Below are 26,123 nucleotides of genomic sequence, written 5' to 3'. Positions count from 1 at the left end.
GAGCTGCTAACAACTTCTGGAATGCTGAGTTAAACACACACACACACACACACACACACACACACACAAAACCACTCCTAAGTGCAATGCTGATCTTCCACTTCTCGAAAATTATACAGCAGACAGCTTACTCGGCAGAAAGGGTATACTTCAGAATCCTGCGATACTCCCAAGCAGAACGTGCATGGCTGAAGGAAAACCACAGTCTACCCTGCTCAGGTTTGTCGGGCGGTGTAGCTGGTCACCTGCTTCCCTATGCAGGCCATTCATCAGGAGATGTGAACGGTGGATCCAATGATTCTAGGGCAGAGTGGCCGTTGCCTTGGGCACCCGTGGAGGGCTGGGAGTGTCCTAAATGCAGAATGACTTTTCTAGACAGTAGTTTGTCTTAGTAAGCTTTCTTTTGCTCTTAATGTTGTTGTTTTTCATTCGGACATCTGTGACAGTTCCCAAAAAGGACACTGAAGGTATAGTTGTTTTGTTTTTTTTTAAACATGATTCTGACAAAGAAGGCATGGTCACAATTACATGAAGACCCTTGTACAAAACATTCAGGGTGCAAAGAGCGGAGTTTTCCCTTTGGATTGGGAAGGACCTGCTGAGGTGTGGGAGGAGGACATGTACGTCTCCTGTCTGAGGAGCTGGCCTTTGACGTATCACTTTCAGTGGGTTAGTAGTTGGGGTGCTAAGTGTAAGGTCGGCAGTTTGAAACCACAAATTGCTCTGCAGGACAAAGTTGAGACTTTCTACTCCCGTAAAGACTTATCGTCTCAGCAACCCACAGGGCAGTTCTACCCTGTCCTACAGGATCAGAATCAACTCGATGGCACAGAGAGGCGTGGGTACAGCCAGCCATCGCCCACCTGTCAGTGCAAGCTTTGGTGGCACCAGCATGGTGAACAGGGTTCAGGCGAGCTTCCACACTAGGACAGACTAGAAGGCCTGTACTTTACTTCTCAACACCAGCCAGTGAAAACCCCATGAGCGCATAATGGTCCCATCCACAAGGGATCAGGGGGATGGTCCAGGGCCAGATAGCAATGGGGTTGCCGTGAGACCTGGGTGACTCAGGGCAGCTCACAATACTAGTAGGAAAGTCTCCTTGAGGCCAAGAGACGAAGTGGCGAAGAGAAAAAAGGATGACAGCAAAGTCCCGGGGGCTCAGCCAACAGAGGCTGAAAGGGGTCTGTCTGCAGAGTGCAGGGGGAAGCGGGGAAGCAAAGGCACACAGGGTCCTCAGACCTCTCTGTCCACCCTGAGCCTCAGTATTTCAAGCATGCTTCCTGTGGCCCGGTGCTCGAACGTCCTGTCTGACCGAGTTCATTGTCACACCACAGCTCTGATTTCCATGGTTATTGTGCCCCATTTTTTCCCAAGACAAAGGAAAATGCACAGTTTATCAGGATTTTTAAAAAATTTATTTATATTTTTCTTCTGGCAATTTCTCCCCTTACCTCAAGTTGCTAAAAGTTGTTTCCTATTTAATTCCCTCCCAAATGACTCCTGAACCCAGGCCTTTCCTCCAATCCCACCCCCTTCCATATCAGAGAGGGAACTGCTGCTCGCCTGTCAGCTGGTTTTCCGATGGTACCTGCATAGTAACGTCAAGCATGAATCCACAGTCTTCCCTGCCTTGTGCACCCGTGAGCGAACAAGCTCCGGGTTTTATAGATTTCTAACAGGCTGTACTGCGATCAAAGCCTGGTTTCCAAAGGAATGCTCGCACAGAAGCCCAGCTCAGTTAACAGATATGACGCTGCCGGGGTTGGAGGGCTGGGGGCTGGTGCACCATCTGGGTACGAGGTGGGGGTCCGCCTGCATGATGAATATGACATCTTCCCCACTGGCAGCCCCCACGGGGGCTCCACACAGGCAGGTGAGTGGACGCTAGGTGGCCATACTGCAATCCTTCATCTTTAGATCGCAGCCCATCGTTGTCATATTGAGGCGTCCCTGGGTGCTGCAGATGGTTAAGCACGTGATGACTACCCGAAAGGTTGCAAGTTCAAACACACCTAGAGCCACCTCAGAAGAAAGGTCCAGCAGTCTGCTTCTGAAGGTCATAGGCTTGAAACCCCAAGGAGAGCAATGCTCTTCTGGACACGGGGGGTTGGGGGGTGGGGGGAACCTGTGCTGGAATTGCAACTAGCAACCAGTCATCACGTGGCAAGGTCCTGGGGTCAGCCAGCTCTTTCGAGTGTTTTCTAAAGAAAAAAATCATTTTCTAAGCAACTTAGAAAACAACAGATCTCCCAGTGCCGCCAGAGGCTGGTCTGTCACACGGCCTCCTTTCCCTCGAACTCAGGCGTCCCCGGTCCTCCTTCTGGAAGCGCTCCTAGAACCCACCACGCACCTCATTCTGCACCCAGTATAGAATCCACGAGCTCTTTACGTTGCCTGGCTCCAGGAAAAGGACCTAACATGAAGTCCACTCGGGGAGAGAGGTTGAATGAAAGAAAACTCAGACCCATCACTAAAAGTATCATAATGATTACAAAAACATGATCACAATTAGAATTTGGAAAGCGCCCAGCTTTCCAGAGAAACACACTTATTAAAAGAGGAAGGCTCAAATACTCTCTATGGCAAGGCCTTAAAAAGAAGCATTTTCTACTGTGAGACTAAAAAGGACTTGGTACGACAGGATGTTGGAACAAAAGTATCTCTAACAAGGGCCCTTATTAAGTAAGTATTGACATTGCTTTCGGCTTTGCAAAGCGTGGCTCTCTGCGCAGCGTACAATTAAAAATGGACGAATGCAGGTTCCATCTTTATTAGACTCCATGTTAATAAGTCAGTTCCGACTCAGAGCGTATAATAGAATGAAATGCCGCCCGGTCCTGCCCCATGCTCACGATTGTTCTCATGTGTGCACGCATCGTGGGAGCCGCGGTGTCAGTCCACCTTCCTGAGAGCCTTCCTCTTTTTCGCTCCTCCGCCACTTTCCCGGCACGGTGTCCTTTGCCAGGGACCTGCCAGCATGTCCAAATCAGGTGAGACAAAGTCTTGCCATCCGCACTTCCAAGATTGTACTTCTTCCAAGACAGACCTTTGTTCTTCTGGGAGTCCGTGGTACTTTCAGCATTCTTGGCCAGCACCATAGTTCAAATGCATCGATTTTTCTTCAATGTCCAACTTTCACCTGTGTGGAATCTCAGCCAAGGACCAACTTTAATGTGACCGAGAACGTGGTGCATTTGTTTAGCTTTTTCCCCTCTATTTTGATCTCCTCTGTGAAAAACTAGAAAGGAATGTGCCTGCATAATATTCTCCTATGAACCGATTTTCCTACATCAAAGATTGGGGGCCACAAATCCCTAGAGACCATCACCGTGTGGCTCCCATTTGATCCTGACTTGTACAGAGGCATTCACCCAACAGCTTTTTTAAAACTCCCTGTTCATTTAAAATGAAGTCCATTCATGTATGTTCGGGTGGAGAAAGGACAACGTGAGGGAGGGGGAGGCAATTCTTCCAACTGGCCCCACACCAGCTCCCCCGTCTGTGATAAGGTGAGTGCCAAGCTGTCTCCATCCTGGCTGGTGGGTCATTTATTATACAGACAGGGTGCCTCCCCTCCCTCCCAGAGAGGTCACCTCACCCTGCTCTTCCCTGACCCTCCCGTCTAGGAATGGCCATTGCCTTTGCGATGGAGGGCAGGCTGTTGGAGCTCACGGACACAAAGCCCACATTCACTCAGTTGTGTTGGGTCTGACACCCCGCCTGGAGGCTGCTGGATGTTTTCCCCACTTCTGACTCAGCAGTTCCGAGGAGGCTCCAGAGATGTCTGATTCAGCAGCCTACACTACAAACCACCACTATCGGAGGAAGAGGTGGAGGGGCGCGATAGATGTGGGGCCTTTCAAACACCCCACCCTTGAGGGCGTGTGCTACGCTCTCTGAGCACCGCAGGCCCCTGCCTGTCACTGTGGGACCCGCCTTGGCAAAGAGCCAAGGAAGCCGATGGGAAACAACAGCGTCTGAGAGAATGTCTTGTCGTGTTCTCTTCTTTAATGACTGGGGAGCCATTTCAAACGCCGCGCATGGACGCTGCTGTGAGTCCCACACTCTGGTTCCAAAACAAAGCAAGAGCCTGGTCAAACTTCACTTGAGCTCCCTAAGGGCTGCAGCACAGTTATTTTCTACGTGACTCAGCAAAGCAAGGGAAGGCAGTACTGGGACATTTAGAATCTGGAGGGTCTACGTGCCAGGGGATGAAACAAATCAGGAATAATATAACATAAAGGGAAAATTCCTGAGGCAGGGTTGGGGGCTTCCCTCTTCTCCTCAGAGGAAGCCTACCTCCCGTCTCAACCATTTCCAGCCTGACCTCAAGCAGAAAGTCCACCTGAGCGTGTTCCCCCACAACTCTGTGTAAAGAAAGGCAGTCGATGGCATAAAGAACCCCCTTTCATCTCGGGGCTGGAGGGAAGCCCAAGACTCTGGCCTCCGCTCTGAGCTCTCTGAGTGCCAGTGTTCATTCAGGGTGGTTTTGTATCTGATTGACTTCTCTTTCCATTTGAAGCTCAATGGCGATGAAGCCTATGCTGAACCAAGAGATGGGCATCGCTCAGACATGTTGGAACATTAGTGGGTGATGGTTGGGTCCTTTGTGTTCAGCAGCTCCTGTGAGAGCCTCTGTCTCCGTCAGGCGTCAAACTGCCAACTCCATGAAGCAAATAATAATTATTCCTAATAACAATAATAATTATGGAATGCGCTGAACCCAATAGAAGGTCGGTTGTCTGTGGCTTCCAGGTGGAGCAGCCAAAAAGTTTCACACACTCTGTTTTAAAAAATGTCTTCTCTCTCTCTCTCTCAAACACACACACATGATACAAACAACATAGATTTGCCAAAAGAGATCTGGACAATCTCACTTCTCTGGTTTTCTGCAGAGTGCTGTACCACAGAGTTAAATTAAATAAATAACAGCTCTCCACACAATGAGTGGGGTATTGGGATACATCTAGTAATTGACACCACACACACATGCACACACACAGTGGGATAACATTTTCCTTTTAGTTAAAAGTCTAAAACATTTTCAAGTTTAGACTTTTAGGCAGACCCTTAGCTGAATGGCAAACAAACTATTCACTGCCATCAAGTGGATTCCAACTCATAGTGGCCCCGTCAGACTGAGTAGAATGGTTCCTATGAGTTTCTGAGACTGAAATTTTTTATGGGAGTAAAAAGCTGATCATCTGTCTCCCACAGAGGGGCTGGTGGGTTTGAACTTGTAACCTTGAGGTTAGCAGCCCATGTTTAAGCCATTATGTCACCAGGCTCCTTGGCCAAAGGACAGACATGAATGGTTTGTTGTATTCCTCGGAGAAATGGGAAGGAAGAAAGGAGAGAAGGCTGAATAGAGGAAAGAAGTGGGAGAAGGCAGGACAAAGAGGGAAGTGAGGGAGAGAAGGGAAGAAGAGAGGGAGAAGAGAAAGTTGAGGCTTTGAGTGAATCGTCCCATCCCTATTCTATTATAGCTGGTAATCAGAATCTCTGGAGAGATATCAACGTCTTTCTTGGAAAGTCTCAAGTCAATGGCCAGTGCCTTAGCCAATCTCTGGAATAGCTAACATCATGATAAATAGAGAGGAAAGGTGAAGTTGACAAAGGTTTAAGTTTGCTGGATCCACGTCACAGCTCAAGGAAGCAGCAATCGAGATAATACGACGTGTTGCATTGGGTAAATTTGCTTCCCCAGATCTTTTAAAGTGTTGCAAAGCAAGAAAGGTGTTACTCTGAGGACTAAGGTGCACCTGGCACAACCCATGATAGTTTCGGTTACCCTATATGTACGTGAAAGGTGGACACTGAATAAGGAAGGCCAAAGGAGAATCGATGCATTTGAATTGTGGTGCGGCAAAGACGTTGAAAGTACTGTGGACTGCCAAGAGAACCAACAAGTCTGTCTTGGAAGCAGTACAGCCGGAATCTTCCTGCAAAACAAGGATGGTGAGACTTCATCTTACGTACTCGGGGTATGTTGTCAGGAGAGTCCAGTGCCTGGAGATGGATAGCATGCTCGGTAAAGCAGCGGGGCAATGAGAAGAGGAAGGCCCTGCACAAGACAGATTGACACAGAGGCTGTAATACTAGGCTCCAACATGGCAACATTTATGAGGATGACGCAGGGCCAGGCTTGAGTTGCTCTGTCGTGCGCACGGTCGCATGACTCAGAATCTGACTCAGAGGTACCTAACAACAAACAAGGATGAAAATCCCCGTTGAGCAGAAGTGCTCCCTCCCTGCTCCAGGATCTGGCTCTTGCTACCCTCCAGCACCAACACTTCAGTATCGCACCCAGTGCACCAATGACGTCAAGGTGTCAGAAAAATATAAAGAGCTCCTTCTGGAAAAAAAAAAAAATATATATATATATATATATATATATATATATATATATAATCCATCTGCCAAATAGTCATATTCAAGATAATTAAGAATGACTTTCATCTTCTAAAACTTAAGTGAAGGGGTCAAAGATAGATTAGATGATAGATGGATAGATATTATTATAACTACCCATCATTGTGATTGTTCTTCAAAAGTTGTTCTAAGGGGCTGGTGTAGTGGATGACCATAAAGGAGATGATTTCACAGGGCAATTTTGGACTCTGCGAAAAGTTATGCTATGGTGAATGTGCAGAACTTGGAGGCCAGAACACCTGAGAAAATCCCTCAAGTGTTTTGAGAAAGGCTATATACATGTCAAAAGGCCTAAATTATGTTCTAGTAAAGAAAGTAAGAAACACGTGTACACACACACAGAGACATTTTTCATCTGGGTACACCTGGACTATAAAAGTTACCCAGTCTCCTTGACCAGAATACAGTTTAGTTTGGATCATCTTAATTCAGTCTTTCAATGTCCCTGCTGTTTTTCACTGCCGGCAAGTTGGGCCCTTACTTAAAGCAGCCCCATGCACAGTAGACCTCAACCCAGTTTGGACCCATCCTCATGATCCGTTACAGAGGTTGCCATTGCTTGGCAAAGGGTTTCTTGAGTTGACTTTCAGAAGTAGGTAGCCAGGCTAGTCCATCTTCGTGTACACGTTCCACTAAAGCCTGCTCAGCACCGTGGCAATATCCCACCTCACCAGCAGACGAGTGGTGGCTGCACCCGAGAGGCTGTGGCCCAGAATCAAAGCCAGTTCACCTGTGTGGAAGGAAAGAACTCGACCGCTGAAGCAATGTTTCCACTCGCTCCCTGCCATAGAGTCGATGCCAATTCCTAAAGACGGTATAGGCCTAACTCAAACTGCCTCTTTGGGTTTCCAAGCCTTTAAATTTGACAGGAGTTTGCAGCCTCATCTTTCTCTGCAGAGGGGCTAGTGGATTCAAACTGCTCACCTTGTGGTTAGCAACTGAGTGCAGAACCCACTACGCCACCAGAACTCCTGAGTCGGGGCCTTAGAGAGGCTATAATTTGTCGTGTGAACCCCGGTGGTGTAGTGGTTAGGTGTTGGGGTACTGACTGCAGGATCAGCTGATCCATGGGGGAAAGACGTGGCGTTCTCATCCCATAAAGAGTTACAGACTTGGAATCCCACAGGGACAGGTCTACCCTGTCCTATAGGGTTCCTATGCATTGGAATCCGCTCGACGGTAGTGAGAGCCACAAAATTACATGATTACAAGTATGATCATTTAAAAACAAACGGGTGACTCAACATACAGCTATAGAAAGGCGCTCGAAGCAGAATGTGGTTGTATTGCGATCCCACGCTCATCAGGACAGTTCCACTCACATTACTCACACAATGCTGGGGGGCGGCAGGGGGCTGCCCTTCCCTTTCCTGCAGGGATCCCTACCTTCTGCAGAGTGCTCCGTCTCTGGCCACACAGGCTGAGTCCCGCCTTTGGCACATCTCCAGTGACTCTGTGACCTGGGGATGGGTTATCTGCTGCTCCTGTTATCATTCTGATTACTGAAGTGGAACATGCTCATAGTCTTCCTGGACTGAAAATCATAGATTTGAGGTCAGCTGTAAAGTGCTGAGCCTTTAGCTTGTGAATTACCATATTTGAGCCAAGATGCGATGGGGGATATGGTTACTCAGGAAGCCATTTCTGACATTTCAAAGATGTCTGGGGCCATCTGTTCTCACAAAGACCTGCGGCCCCTGTAAAACAAGCCGAGCACATTCCACATGTCCCTGCCCCACGCTCGCCAGGGTCCTATCACTTTACAGACTTTACCAGCCTTTTCACCAAGCCCAAAATGGGCTTTGCCAAAGGGAAAAAAACTATAAAACGCTACATTCTTTTAAATATGTCTGGTACCATTAAGAATGTTTATTAGTCTGCAGAAACTTTACGTTGATATTTACCACAAGCACAACATGCTTGGCAAATAGATTACCTACCTAAATGGGCGTGTATCTGTTTTGTGGAATTTCTTCTTCAACAATCTGTAGTGCCCAGCCAGGCTTGGTAGAGGGTTAGTCATGAAAGGAAACCAACTTGTTCCCAAGAGCTTGCTTTAGATTTACCGAAGAACTGAGCTGGAAGAGGTTCCTTCTCAGATGATCTAGTTTCACTCATTCTTTTTCATAAGAAGCAAGAGTGGGGTCTAGAGAGTCCAACGGGTGTGTTCAAAGTCTCTGAGCTCATGAGTGATAGAATCAGGATGATCATCCAAGTCTTCAGATCCTGGAGAAATGGCCTCGACCTGCCTGCATGGACCAGGATTCCATCGGTATGTAAACGCACCTTAACTTCGACGATTCCTCTTCTCCTGTATGATCACAGTGGATGTCACATATTCTTCTCATCCAACTGAAGCTCCACAGGGTTGGTATTATCCTCTATCGAATCCTTATTGGGAGCCCTACTAAAATGACCGAGAAATTCTACTGGACCTAACATAAATTAGAAAACACACACACACACACACACACACACACACACACACACAGTTTGTTGAGTGGCATCTTTTGAACCCCAGGTTTCCAGCCATATGAATGCCTACCAGTACAGTGGGCACCAAAGCCTTACAGAGCCCTACAATGGGGCCTCTCTTAGAACTCAGAATGCACTTGCCATTCAGTTGAGCCAAGAGTTTATTTACCCTTTCTGAAACATACAGTACTGGGGAAAAGGAACGTTCCAAATAATGCAAAATCCTTGCTTGGCACACTGCCAGGCTACTTGGACCTACTCCCGCTTTAAAAAGGCAACATGGACCCCAGTCCCACAGAACCAGCTCTGCTTGCCTGCTGGATTGATCCTCCCCTCTCCTCACATGACTAGTGCACCGAGCAGGGCACACACGCACCATTCCCTCGTCCTCACACCATCTTAGCATTCTTCAACCAACAGTTACCCTTGCTGCTTGGGAAGTGCCCCCTCAACACCAGGCCATAAGCCAGGTCAGCCTACAGTGGTGAGCCCACTGGGTGGCCATGCTTCTGGTCCTAAAATCAAGAAATAACCGAGCCCATCCTGATAGGTATGACAAGAACAGAAATGTGCAGTTAATTAGGTATTTTGCAGTATAGAAGCAAATAAACCCTCAACCCCAAATGTCTAATCCTTTAGCATCTTACCTAAAGGATGCTCCTAAGAAAACACTCTTTTTATTAATTGTGGTCAAATACATATTGAAAGAAAAGTGTTTTGATCAGTTTTACATGTAAAATATAGTAACATTAATTATATTCACTATGCTGTACATCCATGTCTGGTATCCGTTTCCAAATGTTTTTATCACTCTACAGAGAAACCTCCTAACCCTTAAGCAATAACTCCTAATCCCTGTGTCCCTATCTCTGGTAATCATTGATAAACAGTTGTCTCTATGGTTTCCTGTTTTTGCTAAATCATAAAAGTGTAATTATCCAACAGTTGTCCTTTTTGGTCTGATATATTTGACTCAGCATGATGCTTTAATGTGTACCCTGATAACAGCACCTTCATTTTTTTCTTCGCGGTTGAACGATATCAGATTGTATGTATCAATCACATTTTGCTTATCCATTCATCTATTGATGGATATTTGTGTTATTTCTTCCTTTGGGCTATAGTAGAGATAATGTTGTAATGAACATGGGTGGATAAGTGTCTGTTGAAGTCGTTGCTTATAGTCTTGTGGATATTTACATACCTGGGAGTGGAAATGCTGACTTGGAAGGTCATTCTTTGTTCAATGATGTGCAGAAGCATCAAACTGGTTTTCACAGCTGCTGCACCCTTTTATATCCTCCCAGCAATGGATTAGGGATTCAAGATTCTAACTTGTAAGCTAAAACCCTACATCCCAAGTCTTTCAACAAGTGTCATCTTCATCATCGTCATCATCATCACCATGATGCCAGGAAACCAGACAGTGGCTGCAGCGCTCCACAGAGTTGTGTCTGGTAAAATCATTGTCCAAGCTCCTTGCACGGGACTCATTTCACATCATTCACTGCTGAGCTATGGCTTGGGTACTTTTCTGGCCATATCTCCCAAAATAAGATGTTTTTAGCTAAGTGAGCATAAAAGAACAGCCTCTTGATAGGATCAGGGCCAAGGAAGAAACTATACCGAGTTACACAGGCAGCAAGGAACCCTCAAAGAATCACTTCCAAAATTAAAGACCCCAAGAAGCTTTCAAACCTAAGGACTGGGAGAATTTTCTAGTGCTGCCTGCTCATTTTAAGGGAGAAGAAACCAGAGCCTGCAGAGATCCAGGCCTAGGCCCAGTTCCAGTGCCTGCCATGTTCACCATGACCTGGGGCAAGTCACTTAATCTCCGAGCCTCACTCAGCTCAACTGTAAAATGGGGGTGTTAAGTCCCATAATCGAATGATGCGTGCTAACTTGGTGGATAATAAAGGAAAAGATGCCCTTGTAAACAGAGCACCTGGCAAAAACAAGGGGTTGTTGAGCCTGGAAAGCAGGTCTCCTCGGCATCTGAGCGGAGAGCGGGTCTTTCCCTGCACTGAAGCTTTTACCCACTCATTTCTTCTCGCACTAGGGCACCCGGACTCATGCTGGAGAGCAGATCACAGAGCTCCTTCCAAACTCAGCTCCCAATAGGAAACAAAGCCTGGGAGAAAATGCATTTGAGACAGAAGAAAGGGACTAAACAAGAATTGGGGAGCTGAGACTGATATTTGTGATTATGACCGAGCCCTGGTGGCCTAGAGGTTATGCATTGGGCTGCAAAAACCCGAGGACAGTGGTTCGAACCTTAAAGATAACAAAAACAAGCAAGCAAGCAAATAAAAACTACTGGATACTTCACAGAAGAAAGACAAGGCATTCTACTCCCACAAAGAGTTAGAGCCTCAGAAACCCACAGCGGCAGTTCTACTCTGTCCTATAGGGTCGCCATGAGTAGAAATCTATTGGAAGGCAGTGAGCTTGGTTTGTGGTTTGTGATACCTGGGTTAACTTTTTCATAGGTAGCTGAAAGGAACCCGTTAAGACCTGGGGGAGGTGAGCACCTGGCCAAGTTTGCATACTTTTCAATGACTGAGCCTGCAGTGTCCTAAGGAACCCTGGTAACATCATGGCTTCAATAGTGGGCTGCTTACTACAAGGGCAGCGGTTCCCACCCACCAGATGCTCTGCAGAAAAAACAAGAGGGTTCCTGTTCCCCTACAGATGGAAAGACCAGGAAACACCAAAGAGCAATTCTACTTTGTCCTATAGGGTTGCTCTGAGTCAGAATTGACTTGATGGCAATGGATTTGGCTTGGTGTTTGGCTACTGTCCTAAGGAGTCCCTGAATGACACACATGTTTCACATGCTCATTTTAAGGGAGAGGAAACCAGAGCCTGCAGAGATCCAGGCCTAGGCCCAGTTCCAGTGCCTGCCATGTTCACCATGACCTGCCCGTTTTGCCTGTTAACAAAACAAATGGGAGACAGGCCAGGCAACCTGCTTCTGAAAATCCTGACACACGTGGTGTCTCCATGGGTTGGGGGTGCCTCCAGGACAAACCTTACCAGTGCTTCCCAGGCCGGACCGAACCCCAAGACTTCTGACACCATGGCCCCCATGATTCCACAGCCTCAGCTCCTCTCTCACCCAATGCGGTTTGGTTCTGAGCAAGCTCTCACTTTGCTGGCCCATCTTTGCAACGTGCTGCACCAAAGAACATGTCTAGATTCTCTGTATTTTTCCAGAAGGAGACCTTCAACTGTGCCGATATGTGCTCAAAACCTTGGAGGAAAGATGCACACATCCCTAACCATCTGGAGGCTTCTTGAATCTTTGGTGAGCAGAACTGCTGTTGGTAAGATCCAGAAATGAAGTCCTCCTCCAGAGAGGTCACAAACAAAGCCACCTATCTTCAGCAGAGCACACTTTATCCGGGCAGAGGCCAGAGGTCCTCTCAAACGCCAAGGAGCCAACATGGCTGGAGCCAGGTGACTGGAGATAAGGCCAGTCACTTTTCTAGGCTGGATTTCTATTTTATTACAAGCAAAGGGACTGGGTTGGGAAGTCTCAGCTTTAGACTTCTGTGAGTTCAATACCTTGAGTCATTCCCTAAATGATTCTCTCCTTTAAGAGCCAGAGAACTGTCTCTGAAGTTTCTCCTGAAGGGTTGAAGCAGCTCCTGGCATCTCGGTGTGAGTTCACCTCTGCCCTTAGCCTAGCTGTAGGAGCATGAGAGCACAGAGATCCTCACCGATAACTGGAGAGCCTGCGCATCAGCCAACGACTGTGCAGACAGGATTCTCCAGCCAGGCCTCTGGATCCTGCACAGCAGTGGCAGAGCTAGGGCGACAAGCACAGGGACAAGCCTGAGCTTGGGCTTCTAGTAGCTCCTCCGCCGACCCCTGTGGCCTGGTGGCTTGAGACACGTTACTTCTCACCTTGGTGCCGTAAAACTGGTTTGGTAGTAGAACTGTCACATCAGTAGGCGTGAGACCCCATCCTTATGGCTCAAGCACACCCACCTCTCATGTGTCAGGGGAGGCTTGTGCATGACTCTCATGCTGATCGGGTTTTAGCAGAGCTGCCAGACTGATGGCCTAGGAAGAAAGGCCTGGAAGCCCAATCCATCACAATGCTCCAACCCCCAGTCGTGGATGGGGATGGCGCAGGACCAGAAAGCCTTTCGCTCCATGGGGCATTGCAGCCACTATGTGTCTGACCAACTGGAGGGTGATAGACACAACACGTGATGCCTCCCCCTCCCGGCTATTGTGAAATCACACCCCAAATGCTAGCTCAGTGGCTGGCTCATAATAGATGTCTGACTAATGTTAGCATCAGACTGTTTATCGAGGGAGTTTCTAACAGAGTTTGAGCCTCGCACGAAGGGTCTTCACACTCTCCCCCACGTTGGTGAGTGTGCTTTGACCCAGGTTAGACGCTGAGACTCCCCGACAGGCACAGTGACCCACTGCACAGGGTCAGCAGCGGCTTCCTAGAAGACCCGGCCATGTGCGCTGGTGCTCTGGCCCTGCCCCCGTGCTCTGGCCACAGGACCATGTGCTGTTACAACTTTTGGATGGGAAGAAACATTCTATTTCCTAAAGTATCAGTGCTTCATGTTTTGTTCCCCACATAAAGCCCCGGGAGTGGAAGGCCGCGGCGCCCCTCCTCGGCAGAGTGATTTCTCAGGTCTCTCCATGGGGTTTAACAGCAGCCAGATGGTTAAGTCCCTCAACCCTCCCAGAAAGCATCCCCTGAAGGGCCCTCGTAAATGTTCTCGGGCTGTGAAAGATCGAGCAACTTTTGCACAATAAAGCTGTGTTCCTCGCTGCAATCTTCAGCAACACACCAAGCAGGAAACACTGGCTGCTGGTCTGCCTGACTCCAAGGGGATTTCACCTTGTCCTGGCCAAGGGATCCAGCCCAGCGGCAGAGAGGCCCAGGACCCATGGGGGCCCGTGCTGCTGCCTGAACCAGGAAGGAGGGTCCTGGGTCCCCAGCAGCAAGTGGCAGCAGATAGGGACGATCTGGGCTGTGCTCCCTGGGGTTTGAGACCGTGAAGAAAACCGTTCCTAATGGATTGGGGCACATAGGCATTCACTGGGGCAGGGTATTCTGACACTCAGGCTCCTTGTCGAAATCTTCTTTTAGACCCGACTTTCGTGGGTTGATGGGTGTGCTGCCATCATTTACCACCTGCCTAGCTTGTCCCCCCCAGTCAACACAAAGGAAACATAAGTCAGCGTACAGTTGATGTTGACGTCACTCTGACTCCCAGCAGGCTCAGGTGTGTCGGAGTAAAGCTTCATTAATGTTTTCCTTTACCCGTTACCCAGAGGTAAATCAGCAGGCCTATCTTCCAAGGTGCCTCTCGGTGGGTTTGAACCAGCAACCTTTCAGTTAGTAGCCAAGCACTTAATTATATACTCTACCCAAGCAGAGTGGTTGCAAGTTGGGCTGTGATCCGAAAGGTCAGCAGTTCTAAACCACCAGCTGCTCCATGAGAGAGAGAAGGGGGCTTTCTACTCCTACTAACAGTTTTAGCCTCAGAAACCCACATGGGGTGGTTCTACCCTGTCCTATGGGGTTGCTATGCATCAGTGTTGACTCGGTGATAGTGATGGTGGGTTTGGAACTCCTAACAATGCCACGAAACCCCTCAAATCAATGAACATGCCCAACTGGATGGACGGACACATTGAACAGCAACAGCCAACTCCTACAGCAGGCCCACAGACTCTCCCTGAGAAGGAAGTTAGGCATGCTTTTGACACAACGAAATGCTAACATGCGGCCTGGTTTTTCTTTCTCCATTTGTTCTTGTTTTCCTTGACCCTGTCCACTGAGTGATACCTGACCTCCTGAGGGTAAGGGTTATAAAGAGAAAAGTATAAATTATGAACTGCTGTTGCTTTAATTTTTACAGAAAACAGTGTTTACCTCTAGAGCATCTTATATATGTTTCTGATGATCAGATCTATACTGCTTAGCTGAAGCCCCAAAGAGGTTTTCATGAGCAGGGGCCTCATTGCTGCACATTACATGGACTGGACATTCACGTGTCTAGAATAAAATCAGTGTAAGATCAGGGAGGGGGTTCACTTATTAAACATTACTTCCCAGTTTCCAGATGCAGCTGGTCAACCTATTAACTCCATCAGAATAGTCCCCAAAGGGCTACCGTTGGTCCAAACATCAGCTTTGGTATAAATAATCACTGATCCATAATGTTTTATGGATAATCTCCCAGGTTTACATATCTGCCCAGTTCCACCCAGGGAAGTGAGAAAGGAAGCCAGTTGAATGTATTTTGGCAGTACCTCCAGATGCCTGTCAGAAATCTCTGCTGACATCCACTTTGGGGGACCCTATCTGATCTTCTGTATTCTCCAGCATAACTACTGGGGATGCATTGCTAGCGTGAGCTGTCTTCGCATGCTCTCGGCCCAACAAAAATGAGGCACTGCTGGGTTCCGTGCGTTATCAGATGTAGATTACATGATTGTAATTCGTAACGTTTTCATTGGCTGAGTTTTCAGTAGCGGATCTCCAGGCATGCCTTCCTAGTCTGTCTTAGTCTGGAAGCTTCACTGTGACCTGCTCAGCATCATAAGAATACCCCGCCTCCACTGACAGGTGGGTGGGGCCTGCATATGAGGTGCCTTGGCTAGTAATCAAATCCAAGACTGGCACATGGAAGGCAGGAACTCTACCACTGAACCCCCAGTGCCCCAAGCATGAAGGGCCTATTGTCACCTACCCATAAAGAGAAGCAGATTTCTGAAGGCAATCTGGGTTCTATTAAGATAATAGCCACCCACTTCCCTGATCATTGGTTCCTACAAAAAGAAAAATAGTCGAATGTGCGAGAAGAGAAAGAGATAAAGTGTGCTACCTGCTCGCCCACTGCTCCCCCCGGGCTGTGCTACCTTGATTCCGAATTAACCAGCCTAAGACAAGAGAGCTAATAGTAATAGCTGGTGTGCTGATAGTGCTCAGAATCTGCCACAGACTTTGGCTCAAGGTTGAAGTGATCTCGTCTAAAACACATGCTTGTTTTCTGTCTCCCTTGTCTCCCCGACGGCCACAGCCCACTCTTTCACTCTCCACCCCCCCATCCCCCATCTGGGAAACTTATCTCCTAAAATGCTCCCATCCATCAGCCAAAGACACTCTTCCCGACAGAGCGTCTGCCAGGTTGACTAAGCACAAGTAGTCACTAGTTTGAGGATGCCTCCCACACTCCCTTGAGCTGTGTGTTTTTCTAGCCTGCCTAACCACACGAGTATAATTTGGGATATTTATACTTCCCTCCAGTTTCTATCGGGATCATAGCACTACGTTTACAGAACTGGGCAGAAGGCACAGTGTGGGCAGTTGCTGTGGAGCAAGGTGGACGTTACCCACCTTGCTGATCTGCCCACTCGTGAGAGGGTTTGTTTGGATTTTTGCGGCCCAACCCATTTTGGTCTGCTTCAGCTCGGTGCCGGGTCAGAAAGTATATAAAGCAAGCATGCACCAAGATGTAGGCGCTTTGCCCCAAGTCATCCTCCGATAACCTGCTCTCTCCTCATTAGGTCAAAACAGCTGCCGGTACCTTCAAGTCTTTGAACTGAAATTGCACCATGGAAGGAGAGGAGTGGAAAGGGACAGAAGTGGGACTGGAGGCAGAAGCCAAAGCACTGGGAGGGGGAAGAAGAGAGGGGGGTGGGCAGGAACCAGGGGCCCCCCTCTCTCACCAAGTTCCAGTCATGAACCCACCCACAAGCTGCAGTGAAAAAGCACAGTGCGTGGGCACAGGTGGGTCCCAGCCTCTCTGGCTAGATGTGGCCCAAGCTGGAGTCTGAATGAAGACTTTCATTGCTGTTTGCTGTTTGTGTTGGCCTGGAGCCATGGCAAACATTTGCAGGTGGCTTGGCCAGATTTTGACACTTAAATATTTGAGGTTGTGATAAAAATCAGAATATTACTACAATATGGTTCTGTGTAGCCTCGGAAATAATTTTTTTTAAACCGAGAAAAGCTATCTGCGATTTCAAATGTTCATTTAAAGACACAGTCTCCAGAGGAAACTCGTGCTTTAAAATAAGTACTCATTTCCTCTTTGCTGAGGGAAAGAAAAGAGCAAACCACCCCCAAATGGTACCACCTAGAGTTTAATACTGAATCCACTGGGGAGATGGGTTGGGCTGCCTCTGGCTGAGCCCCCAGGATAATCCGGGCACGGTTTTGGACAGGGCACAGGGAGAGAATGGAAATGATGGGATGGGTGGGCTTGAACCAACATGTAAGCACACCAGGGAAGAATCGGAGAAAAGAAACAGCCTCCCTCATGCTTGGCAAGGAGACAGACTCCTCTAAGTGGCAATTATCTCCTAGGACACACCGGGAGAGACACAGAGCACCCCAGGACCGGGGCTAAATTGGAAGATGGGGTGGGATGGGAGGTCATTCGTACCAGAGAAACACTCCCACCATATCCAAGCACAGTGACACATATGTCACCCAAATCTGCAAGACACGCCAGGCAAATTCAGGATAGTCACCCGCCCCTCTGAGCCCTTAGTGCTAACCCTTAAGAGACTGCTTCACAAAAGCCAACTTTGTGCTCACAATGACCGAGTACTATGAGCCTCCAAGAGGGAAGGCGGTGGGGTGGGGGGTGGGGGGTTGAGCTGGGGAAGGTTGGAGGGCTCCAGGGGGGAAAGAATGTTGTAAAACTGCTAGTAAACTCTGGCACATTTTACGTTTGTTTTTTGTTTTGCTTTTCCCCTTTTAATTCCCCCTTGGAAGAAAAAAAAAAAACATAATTAGTTGGCTTAACTGTGAATTGTCTGCCCAAAGTCGAGCCACAAAGTGGAGAAATGACCTGAGTGTTCCACACGGTCCTTCATGAGTCCATTGACCCTGCTGGTACACATTGCAGGTTCTTGCAGATGTAGGCTCACTTAAGAAGAAAAGAAATCCTTTACAGACACATCAGCCAGGTCAACGTCGGCTTCTTCAAACAAAGCCAGCCATTCAGAGGACCGGGTTACTGTGCTGGCTCGTGACATAGCAAATCAAGTGCCACAGCAAGCACACCTGGGCTCACGCACACACGAAAGTCATTACGCACACCCTCCTTTGAGAACGGCGAGCCTTCACAGGTCAGAGTCCATCTTAAGAGTTTGATCCACGTGAGGACCAGGATTCCCCTTTTGGCATGGACGCCACTGTAGCGGGATAGGAGCCCCCGTGGCTGGCATAGTGGGTACACATTGGGCTGCTAAGTTCCAGTTCAGCAGTTCAGAAACCAGCAGCCACTCCCAGAGAGAAAGACGGGGCCTTCTACTCCCATAAGGAGTTAGAGTCTCGGAAACTCACAAGGGCAGTTCTACCCTGTCCTGTACACTGGTCGTGAGTCAGTATCGACTTGATAGCAGTGCATGAAAGAGAAATAAGCTAGTGTTCATTGTTGGCCTGACAGCCACAGAAGCATTAAACACAAGTGGGGGAAAAAGCATACTGACAAATTGTGGGGCACCTTCTGATTGTTTTTTTAATCACCATATCCAGTGTTCAGTAAGGCAAACTCTGCTGTGGGTACCAAACAGAGTAGACTTCCCTTCCTATTATGAACCGAGGCTCCAGGGAACTAAACACTACTGATTCATAGCATTCAACAATAGACATTTACCATGAGACTAGAGCTTCCAAATGCCCTCACATTTTTGCGTTTCATCCTAACTCTACTCTCGTGGGGCTGGAAAGACAGACAGCATCCTCATTCAGGACATAAGGATGCTACACACCGAATGAACTGCACAAAGTCAAGAAGTCAAGAGGAGAACTGAGATCAGAATGCAAGACTCTACTGTTCTTAATGGTGGGGCCAGTGTGGTGCTGTCGTCAGGGCACCTCTTGCAAGAAAGGGACGCAGCGACCTGTGTGTGAACTGGTCTACTGATGGCCTTAACCATCCTCTAGTTGGTGGCATATCTGAACCCCACACGTATTTCTGAGCACTCTTGGGACTAGGACAAGGTAGGAGCCTCCACTCATGAACCACCGGTTGATGGCGCTATTCCTCTCCTGTGGATTGCTAAAGTCTTCTAAGCTGGCCACATCACACTTAGAATTTCCAGTTGACCTGCCATTTTCTAGATGTGTTTCCCCCCAAAATGAATGTGTATACCAGTCACCCGGAAATCCCTGGGATCATCTGAAGATGTAGATTCTAAGTCAGTGGTCTGAGGTGGGGCTAGGGATTCTGCCTTTCTAGAGTTTGAATCTCCAGGACGATGGCAGGCCCACTTGTCTTCAGACCACACTTTGAACAGGAAGAGGCTACAGCCATTGCATGATACCAAGAAGCAAGTGCCAGCGTTTGCCAACTGTGACACAAAGTACGTGAGGTTCTGGGCCATGACTGTTCCACCAATATTGTGCGAGGCCTCCAAGCTGTCTTTTGACATAAGTGTGAGAGGGACCCCCTGCCTGTTCAGTCTGTTCTGCTCCAGACAGGCGTAGGGACCAGTCGGTCAGAAAGGATAACCAGCAAGGGAGTGTTTGCAAGCAAGAGGGGCGTGCGTTCCCCTGCTGCCATCTTCAAGGTCACAAACCTTGTGGGCGAAACAATGAAACAGAACGACTCAACTGTTCCTTCCACAGTCTACCATCAGAACAGCTTCCACCACACTGAGGCGCGCCTTCCCTCCCTCCCGATGAAATATAACACTCTGAACCTCTGGGCAATACCATACCCACCAGGAAAACCACCTTCCGTCGCCTCCTATCTGAGCACCAGCAATGAGAAGTTCCAAACCTTCTTCCAAGCTCCCGCCAGGACCCAGGCAGAGCAGAGGAGGTCGCCTTACCCGATCTGGCGGTTGGTGGAAGGGGCCTGTGTGATGACGGAGCTGGACTGCGGAGACGGCATGGCTTGTTGAATCACCACGCTGGTGTCGTGGTTGGACATCCGGGAGCTGCCAAGTTGGTGAGTGCCAGGCCCCGTCATGGCTCCACTGACCGTGTTGTGCATTGAGATGCTCTGCCCAGAGAAGACAGAGGTGAGAGGTCAGAAGAAGGAACGCGTTCATTCTACCCTCAAGCTCTCAACGGCCAAGGCAGGGCATCTGGTCATCAGTGAACTCGATCATCAGGGCTTCTGACAAGACTTGTGCCCCTCCCCCCTGTTTGCACCAATGGCTCTAAGGAGAAGAACTGCTCCCCCTTAGAGTAAAGCAAATGGGAAATTATTGTGGCGTTTGCTAATCACTCGCTCAATCCCATCTTGATGCGAGACTTCCATTCTTCTGAGTATCGCTCCTCTGTCTGGCTGTGATAAAGACGGCAGTGGAAAAGGAGGTGTGTGGTCAGCACTTAATACTGTGTTTGAGTGAAAAACCATTCTGCATCCCGCTTTGTTTAACAAGCATGATAGCTTCTTATCCTTTCCACTCCTACCAGCAGAGTGATATACAACTGTCTCTAGATATACAGAAATCGATAGGGGCATATGTAGATATAGATCTTTATAGATGCACATATCTATAAATAAGGGCTCCCGGCGGTGTAGTGGTGATGCATTGGGTTGTGATTCCGCATGGTCAGCAGTTCGAAACCACCATCAGCTCCAAGGGAGAAAGACTAGGGCTTCTCCTCCCATATACAGTTACAGTCTCAGAAACCCACAGGGGGGCTCGCGATGAGTCAACATTGACTCAATGGGAATGAAATTTTACATAGATATAGCTAGATCTAGAAACAGAGTTACAGGTATATATAAGGAAATACAAATATAGAGATCCCAGCCCTTCTCCTTGCCCCCCACCCCCTGAAAACTGCCACGTTTGCAAACCATGATCTGGGCCATCATGCTATACCAGCTGTCAACCTGTGGAATGAAGCTGGACCACTGGAAGAGAGGATGTACGTCTGGGATCCAAGCTAAAAGTCACGTTTCTATAGAAAGCCGTTCTGTAAGCATACGCTTCATGAACAAACCAACACAGACACAAATGAGGTACCTGAGTCACTCAAGGGACCAGAGAGCAAGGTTGATATAAAATTTGTTTAAAAGTCAGGTGAATTGGGTAAGAGGGAGCTGGCTTAGAAAGCCAGCCCTTCGGAGTCACAAAGAGCCTGGAGCAGCCAGAGGAAATGCACCAAGAGGCAGAGGAGGGCTGACCCACGCCCTGCTTTGAGGCTGGGATGCCAGAAGGGGATCTGGAACAAACAAAGGAGCCCTGGTGGTACCATGGTTAAGCACCCCCCTGTTAACTCAACGCCTGGCAATTCACAACCACCAGCTACTCCCTAGCAGAAAAGGCCTGTCAATCTGCTCCCATCAAGATTACAGCCCTGGGAGTCCTACAGGGCAGTTCTACAGGGTTTTATCGGGTCACGCGAGTTGGAATGGAATGGCTGACACACTAGAGAAATTGGAGGGCAGAGCAGCCACGGAATAGGCCAGGGCAGTGCAGGGCCTCTGTAAACCGCTCTGCAGTCGTGAATGTTCGTGAAATCCCAGGGTTCAGCTGGACAGTGGCTTGAGGATCGGGGAGAAGAAATGGAATGTCACCAGCAATTTACCAGGGGGAAACATATATATCTGTCGGCGCTTTGGGGTTAGCAAAGGAAAAAAATAAATGTTACCCAGGAGAGCTAGATGTGGTTCCTTGCAGTTCTTCAGCAAAGAACAGGATTTCCTGCACTATGTGCTAAATGATGGTGATAACATAGATGGCATTTCGGGTGGTTTGGGCCATCACATGGCACCTTTCTTACTCAAATTTCTGATTTCTAAATCCTGACCACACAGTCTTGTCGGGAGTCCAGATGGAAACAGCACCTGGCGTAGACTGCGAGCCGACCATGTGGTGGGATTCCAAATGCGTGAATGGACTCATACATGCCAGCCCTACCTAAGTCTCCTCTTACACACTGGAAGGTTTTTCTGGCGTGAGAACATGCCGTGGCGGGCTAAAATAAGATGAAAGGAAAGAGTGGTTTGTGTTGGAATGGCAGCGCAGGACCATGCTGGAGATCTTCGTATGGGGTCTGGTGATGCTTTGGGTTAGGTGCTGTGCTGCCTAACACCTCCCAGCTCCACAAAGACTCACTTTCTCAGAAATCCTCTATTGATCGGGGCAAGATGAGTCAGGACTGGTTCTATGGCAGTGGGCTTTAGGGGTTTCTTGTTTTCAGGGTTTCTTTTTCCCCAAAGATCTAAAAGGAATTATGAAATTAAATAGACATATGTTATTTCTTTTGAAAACGAACCTTATAAACGTGTCTCTCTGCTTCTGGATGAGGCACACAATTAGCAGGCCTTGTGTGTTCTGTGGTGAAGACCTTCAGAGACATTCAGAGCTCCCAGCTTGCTCGCGTCGGGGGTGTCAAGCGAACTCCCAACTCACAATGGCCTGCAGAACCGAGAGGAACTACGCCACAGTCTCCAGATGGCCACATCTTTCTCTTGCTGATCAGAGGAACTACGCCACACGTCTCCAGATGGCCACATCTTTCTCTTGCTGATCGGCAGGGTTCTTCATCCCACTCATAGCCACTTCTTTTTTTTCAATAGTCATTCCAAAACTCAGAAGGGTTTCTGGCTCTCATTTTAGAACTGTTCCCCCATTCTTGGCCACCCAGAGGCTACCAACACAGTGATGCCATTTCATTTGTAAAATTCCCACCCTTAACTCCACAAACAAATTATAAAAGGAATGAACTGTCCTTGAGCCGCTCTTGACACCTCTTTTCCATCATTCCCATAAGCAGCCCCCAAGGATCGCCAATTTGATCTACGCACCCCTCACTTCTTTTACTTCTTTCCATCTCTGCTTCCACCACTCTACACCTAACTCCCGTGGTCCCCTTCCTGGGATAGGCAGTGATCGCCTCACCAGCCTCTCATCACCCACACTGTATTCTCTTACATCTCTTTCCCACACCACACCCCCAAATCATATTTTAACATGCAAATCTAACCCCATTAGATTCCACGCCCTCCACACCGCCCCCTAAAGCCTCTCCACTGGCTCCCAGTTATACAGAAGATTCTGGAACCACCTTTGGTGGGACCTATGAGACCAGTGTAAGCCCTTGCTCCTTCCCGTTTCATTTCACTCCACCTCCACTGTGCTCTCTGTGAGTCATCTAACCCCACTGGAATCTTCCTGGCCTCAGCTGACCATGCTCCAGTTCAGCACAGGCCTTTGCAATATCCTGTGTCCTCTGCCCCAGTGATTTTCCTGACTCCACCTTCAAATCTCAAATTGATCACCAAGTGGGAAGGCCTCCTGTGACCTCCACAAGCAGGGACACCAGTCCCTAATTCCCTCCCTGGAGTTTCCTTTTAGGTTTACGGTTGCTTGTGATGATCTGTTTCTCCCACTAAAGGATAAGCACAAAGAGGAAAGGAACTAATAATTTGATTTAATTTACCACTGTGTCTCCATTGCCAAGGAGACTGAACAGATCTGAGCTGGGTGAAAGAGTGGTCTGTAGTAGCAAATGCAGCATGATGAACACGTACCTATGGCCCCCGACAACCCTTTAGAGTGATAACTTTCTACCTATTGACCTTGGGATTAGATGCTGTGCTGTAAAGAACTAACCTTCCCCCAAAGAGAATCCTGGTCTTTTCCAGCTTCCCTGGAAGGTGACCTCTAGGAAGAGTTTCTTTGTCTGGGAAACTTGGGTCATGTTAGAAAGTCTATGGTGGAAACTTTGAGTTGCAAGGTAACGACTTGACCTCCTAAGCTACTAGAGATAAGGAACCAGAGATTCTAGAGGATGAAGCTGACTATGCAGGCCAACAATCATGGAGCTCCAATTAAAAACACACAAACTCTGGACACCCAGGCTTGGTTAGGCTCCTCTGGTTGTCAGTACAGTGAACCCTCGTTTATTGCGGTTAATCGGTTCTAGACCCTACCATGATAAATGAAATTCTGCGAAGTAGGATTCCTTATTTGTAAATCAAATATTTTCGTAGTTAGAGCATAGAGGACATGAAAAAACACCCTTTAGTCACCATTACACTCGTATTACCCAATTTATTAAACGAAAAAGGGAAAATACAGTAAAACATTTTGGACGTTACAATTATCATTTATTATTTATTATATTATTTATGGCATCAAGCGTGTACAGTATGAGCCAATCAGTGGCAGTAATGACAGAGCATGTGCTGTTACGCAAAAACCGCGATAGAGTGAAGCCGCGGAAGTCGAAGCGCGAAGTGGCGAGGGTTCACTGTACGCCATTCAAATCGTCACACATAATACTGGGGGGACTTTGCTCCTGAATCCACTTGAACTACATAACTCAACTTTCCTGAGCTCTGCCCCATGCATCTCTTCCCTTGGCTGGTTTTATTTTATTTTTTAATCATTTTATTGGGGCCTCATACAACTCTTATCACAATCCATACATACAACAATTGTGTCAAGCACATCTGTACATTCGTTGCCCTCATCATTCTCAAAACATTTGCTCTCCACCCAAGGCCCTGGTATCAGCTCCTCATTTTTCCCCCTCTCTCCCTGGTCCCCCCACCCCATGAACCCTTGATAATTTATAATTTATTATTTTGTCATATCTTACACTGTCCGATGTCTTCCTTCACCCACTTTTCTGTTGTCCATCCCCTAGGGAGGACGTTATATGTAGATCCTAGTAATCGGTTCCCCCTTTCCACTCCACCCTCCCTCCACCCTCCTGGTAAGACCACTCTCAGCACTGGTTCTGAAGTGGAATCTGTCCCGGATTCCCTGTGTTTCCAGTTCCTATCTGTATCTGTGTACATCTTCTGGTCTAGCCAGATTTGTAAGGTAGAATTGGGATCATGATAATGAGGGATGCGGGGGAGGAGAAAGAAGCATTTAGGAACTAGAGGAAAGTTGTATGTTTCATCGTTGCTACATTGCAGCCTGACTGGCTCGTCTCCTCCTGGCAACCCTTCTGTAATGGGATGTCCACTTGCCTACAGATGTGTCTTGGGTCCCCAATCTGCACTCCCCTCATTCACAATGATTTGATTTTTTTGTTCTTTGATGCCTGATACTTGATCCCTTCGATACCTCGTGATCACACATGCTGGGGTGCTTCTTCCATGTGGGCTTTGTTGCTTCTGAGCTAGATGGCCACTTGTTTACCTTCATGTCTTTAAGACCCTGGATGCTCTATCTTTTGATATCAAGGGCTCCATCAGCTTTCTTCCCCACATTTGCTTATGTACCCACTTTGTCTTCAGCAATCGTGTCAGGGAGGTGAGCATCATGGAATCCTTGGCTGGTTTTCATATGTATCTCTTTGCTATAAGAAGTCATCATCCCATTAGAGCTGCTTTCAGTAGTTCTAGGAGCCATTGTAGAGAATTCTAAAACCTACAGGCAGTGTGAGGCATGTTCTGAATGCTAAAGTTCATCTCAGAAGTGAGACTTGTGTAGAATGTGCTCCCTAGCCTCACAGATGCTAAGATACTCAATGAAATTATGAGCTGGAGAACTAGAGAGGACCAGGAGTCAGAAGAAACTGAAAGATGGTGCATATACCAGAAAATATTAAACAAATCCTGGCAGGAAGGTGACAAGAGAAGACCAAGTTTTGAGCACGTTGGCGCAAACCATAGTAAGAACCATTCTTTATGTTCACCATGAAAGACAAACAAAAACTGGCTGACACTACAATACCAAGACCTTGGTCATGATTTCATCAGAGTAAATCGTGGTAAATAAAATGTGTTTTTTAAGTATCCTCAAAAAAATTCCCTTCTCTGAGTAACATTAAAAATTAGAAAAACTACCATTGAGGAATGTGTCTCAGCTCTTTTTCCAAAAGGCTGTGAAAGACTAACACATTTACATCAACTTTTAATCCTGTGATCTTCACTAGGGACAGATGTATTCTTCAATGTTCTCCTCTTTCCCCAACACATAAAGTCTACAGATGGCCCAGCCTCCTCCCCAGACCCAGAGAGTCACCCCAAAGAACCAACCAAGCAAAACACTATCATTTACACGAAGGGAATATGAATTTTCTTTCTTTTTTCTTAAGCATTGCATGGTAACTCAAATATGAAATGATGCTTCCCTTCGTGTCCTCCCGATGATGGGCTCAAAATCTATCCTTGTTGGTTAAAAAAATAACATTTGACCTCAAGGTGAGTTAAAAAAATCTCATTTCAAAAACACAAAGACCCTGTTGCTCTGTGACTTTGGGGAGTGCAGGTGAGTAGATCTGCAGG

At 47.7% G+C, this 26,123-nt stretch overlaps 1 protein-coding gene across 1 annotated transcript in view; it reads right to left on the bottom strand.

Annotated features, from left to right (window-relative positions):
* CREB5 (cAMP responsive element binding protein 5) overlaps positions 1-26,123 on the bottom strand; it is a 390,923-nt gene that overhangs the window by 258,826 nt on the left and 105,974 nt on the right. The window contains exon 4 of the mRNA XM_004702744.4: positions 19,744-19,916. Within this exon, the coding sequence (XP_004702801.1) occupies positions 19,744-19,916 (173 nt within the window). The remainder of the gene's footprint in view (positions 1-19,743; positions 19,917-26,123) is intronic.

The sequence above is a fragment of the Echinops telfairi genome, unplaced genomic scaffold (assembly GCF_000313985.2).
Source record: "Echinops telfairi isolate 266 unplaced genomic scaffold, ASM31398v2 ScPeMD7_23;HRSCAF=83, whole genome shotgun sequence".
Lineage (NCBI taxonomy): Eukaryota > Metazoa > Chordata > Mammalia > Afrosoricida > Tenrecidae > Echinops > Echinops telfairi.
Note: the sequence above shows the minus strand (reverse complement) of the source record. Positions and strands in the feature narration are given on the sequence as shown.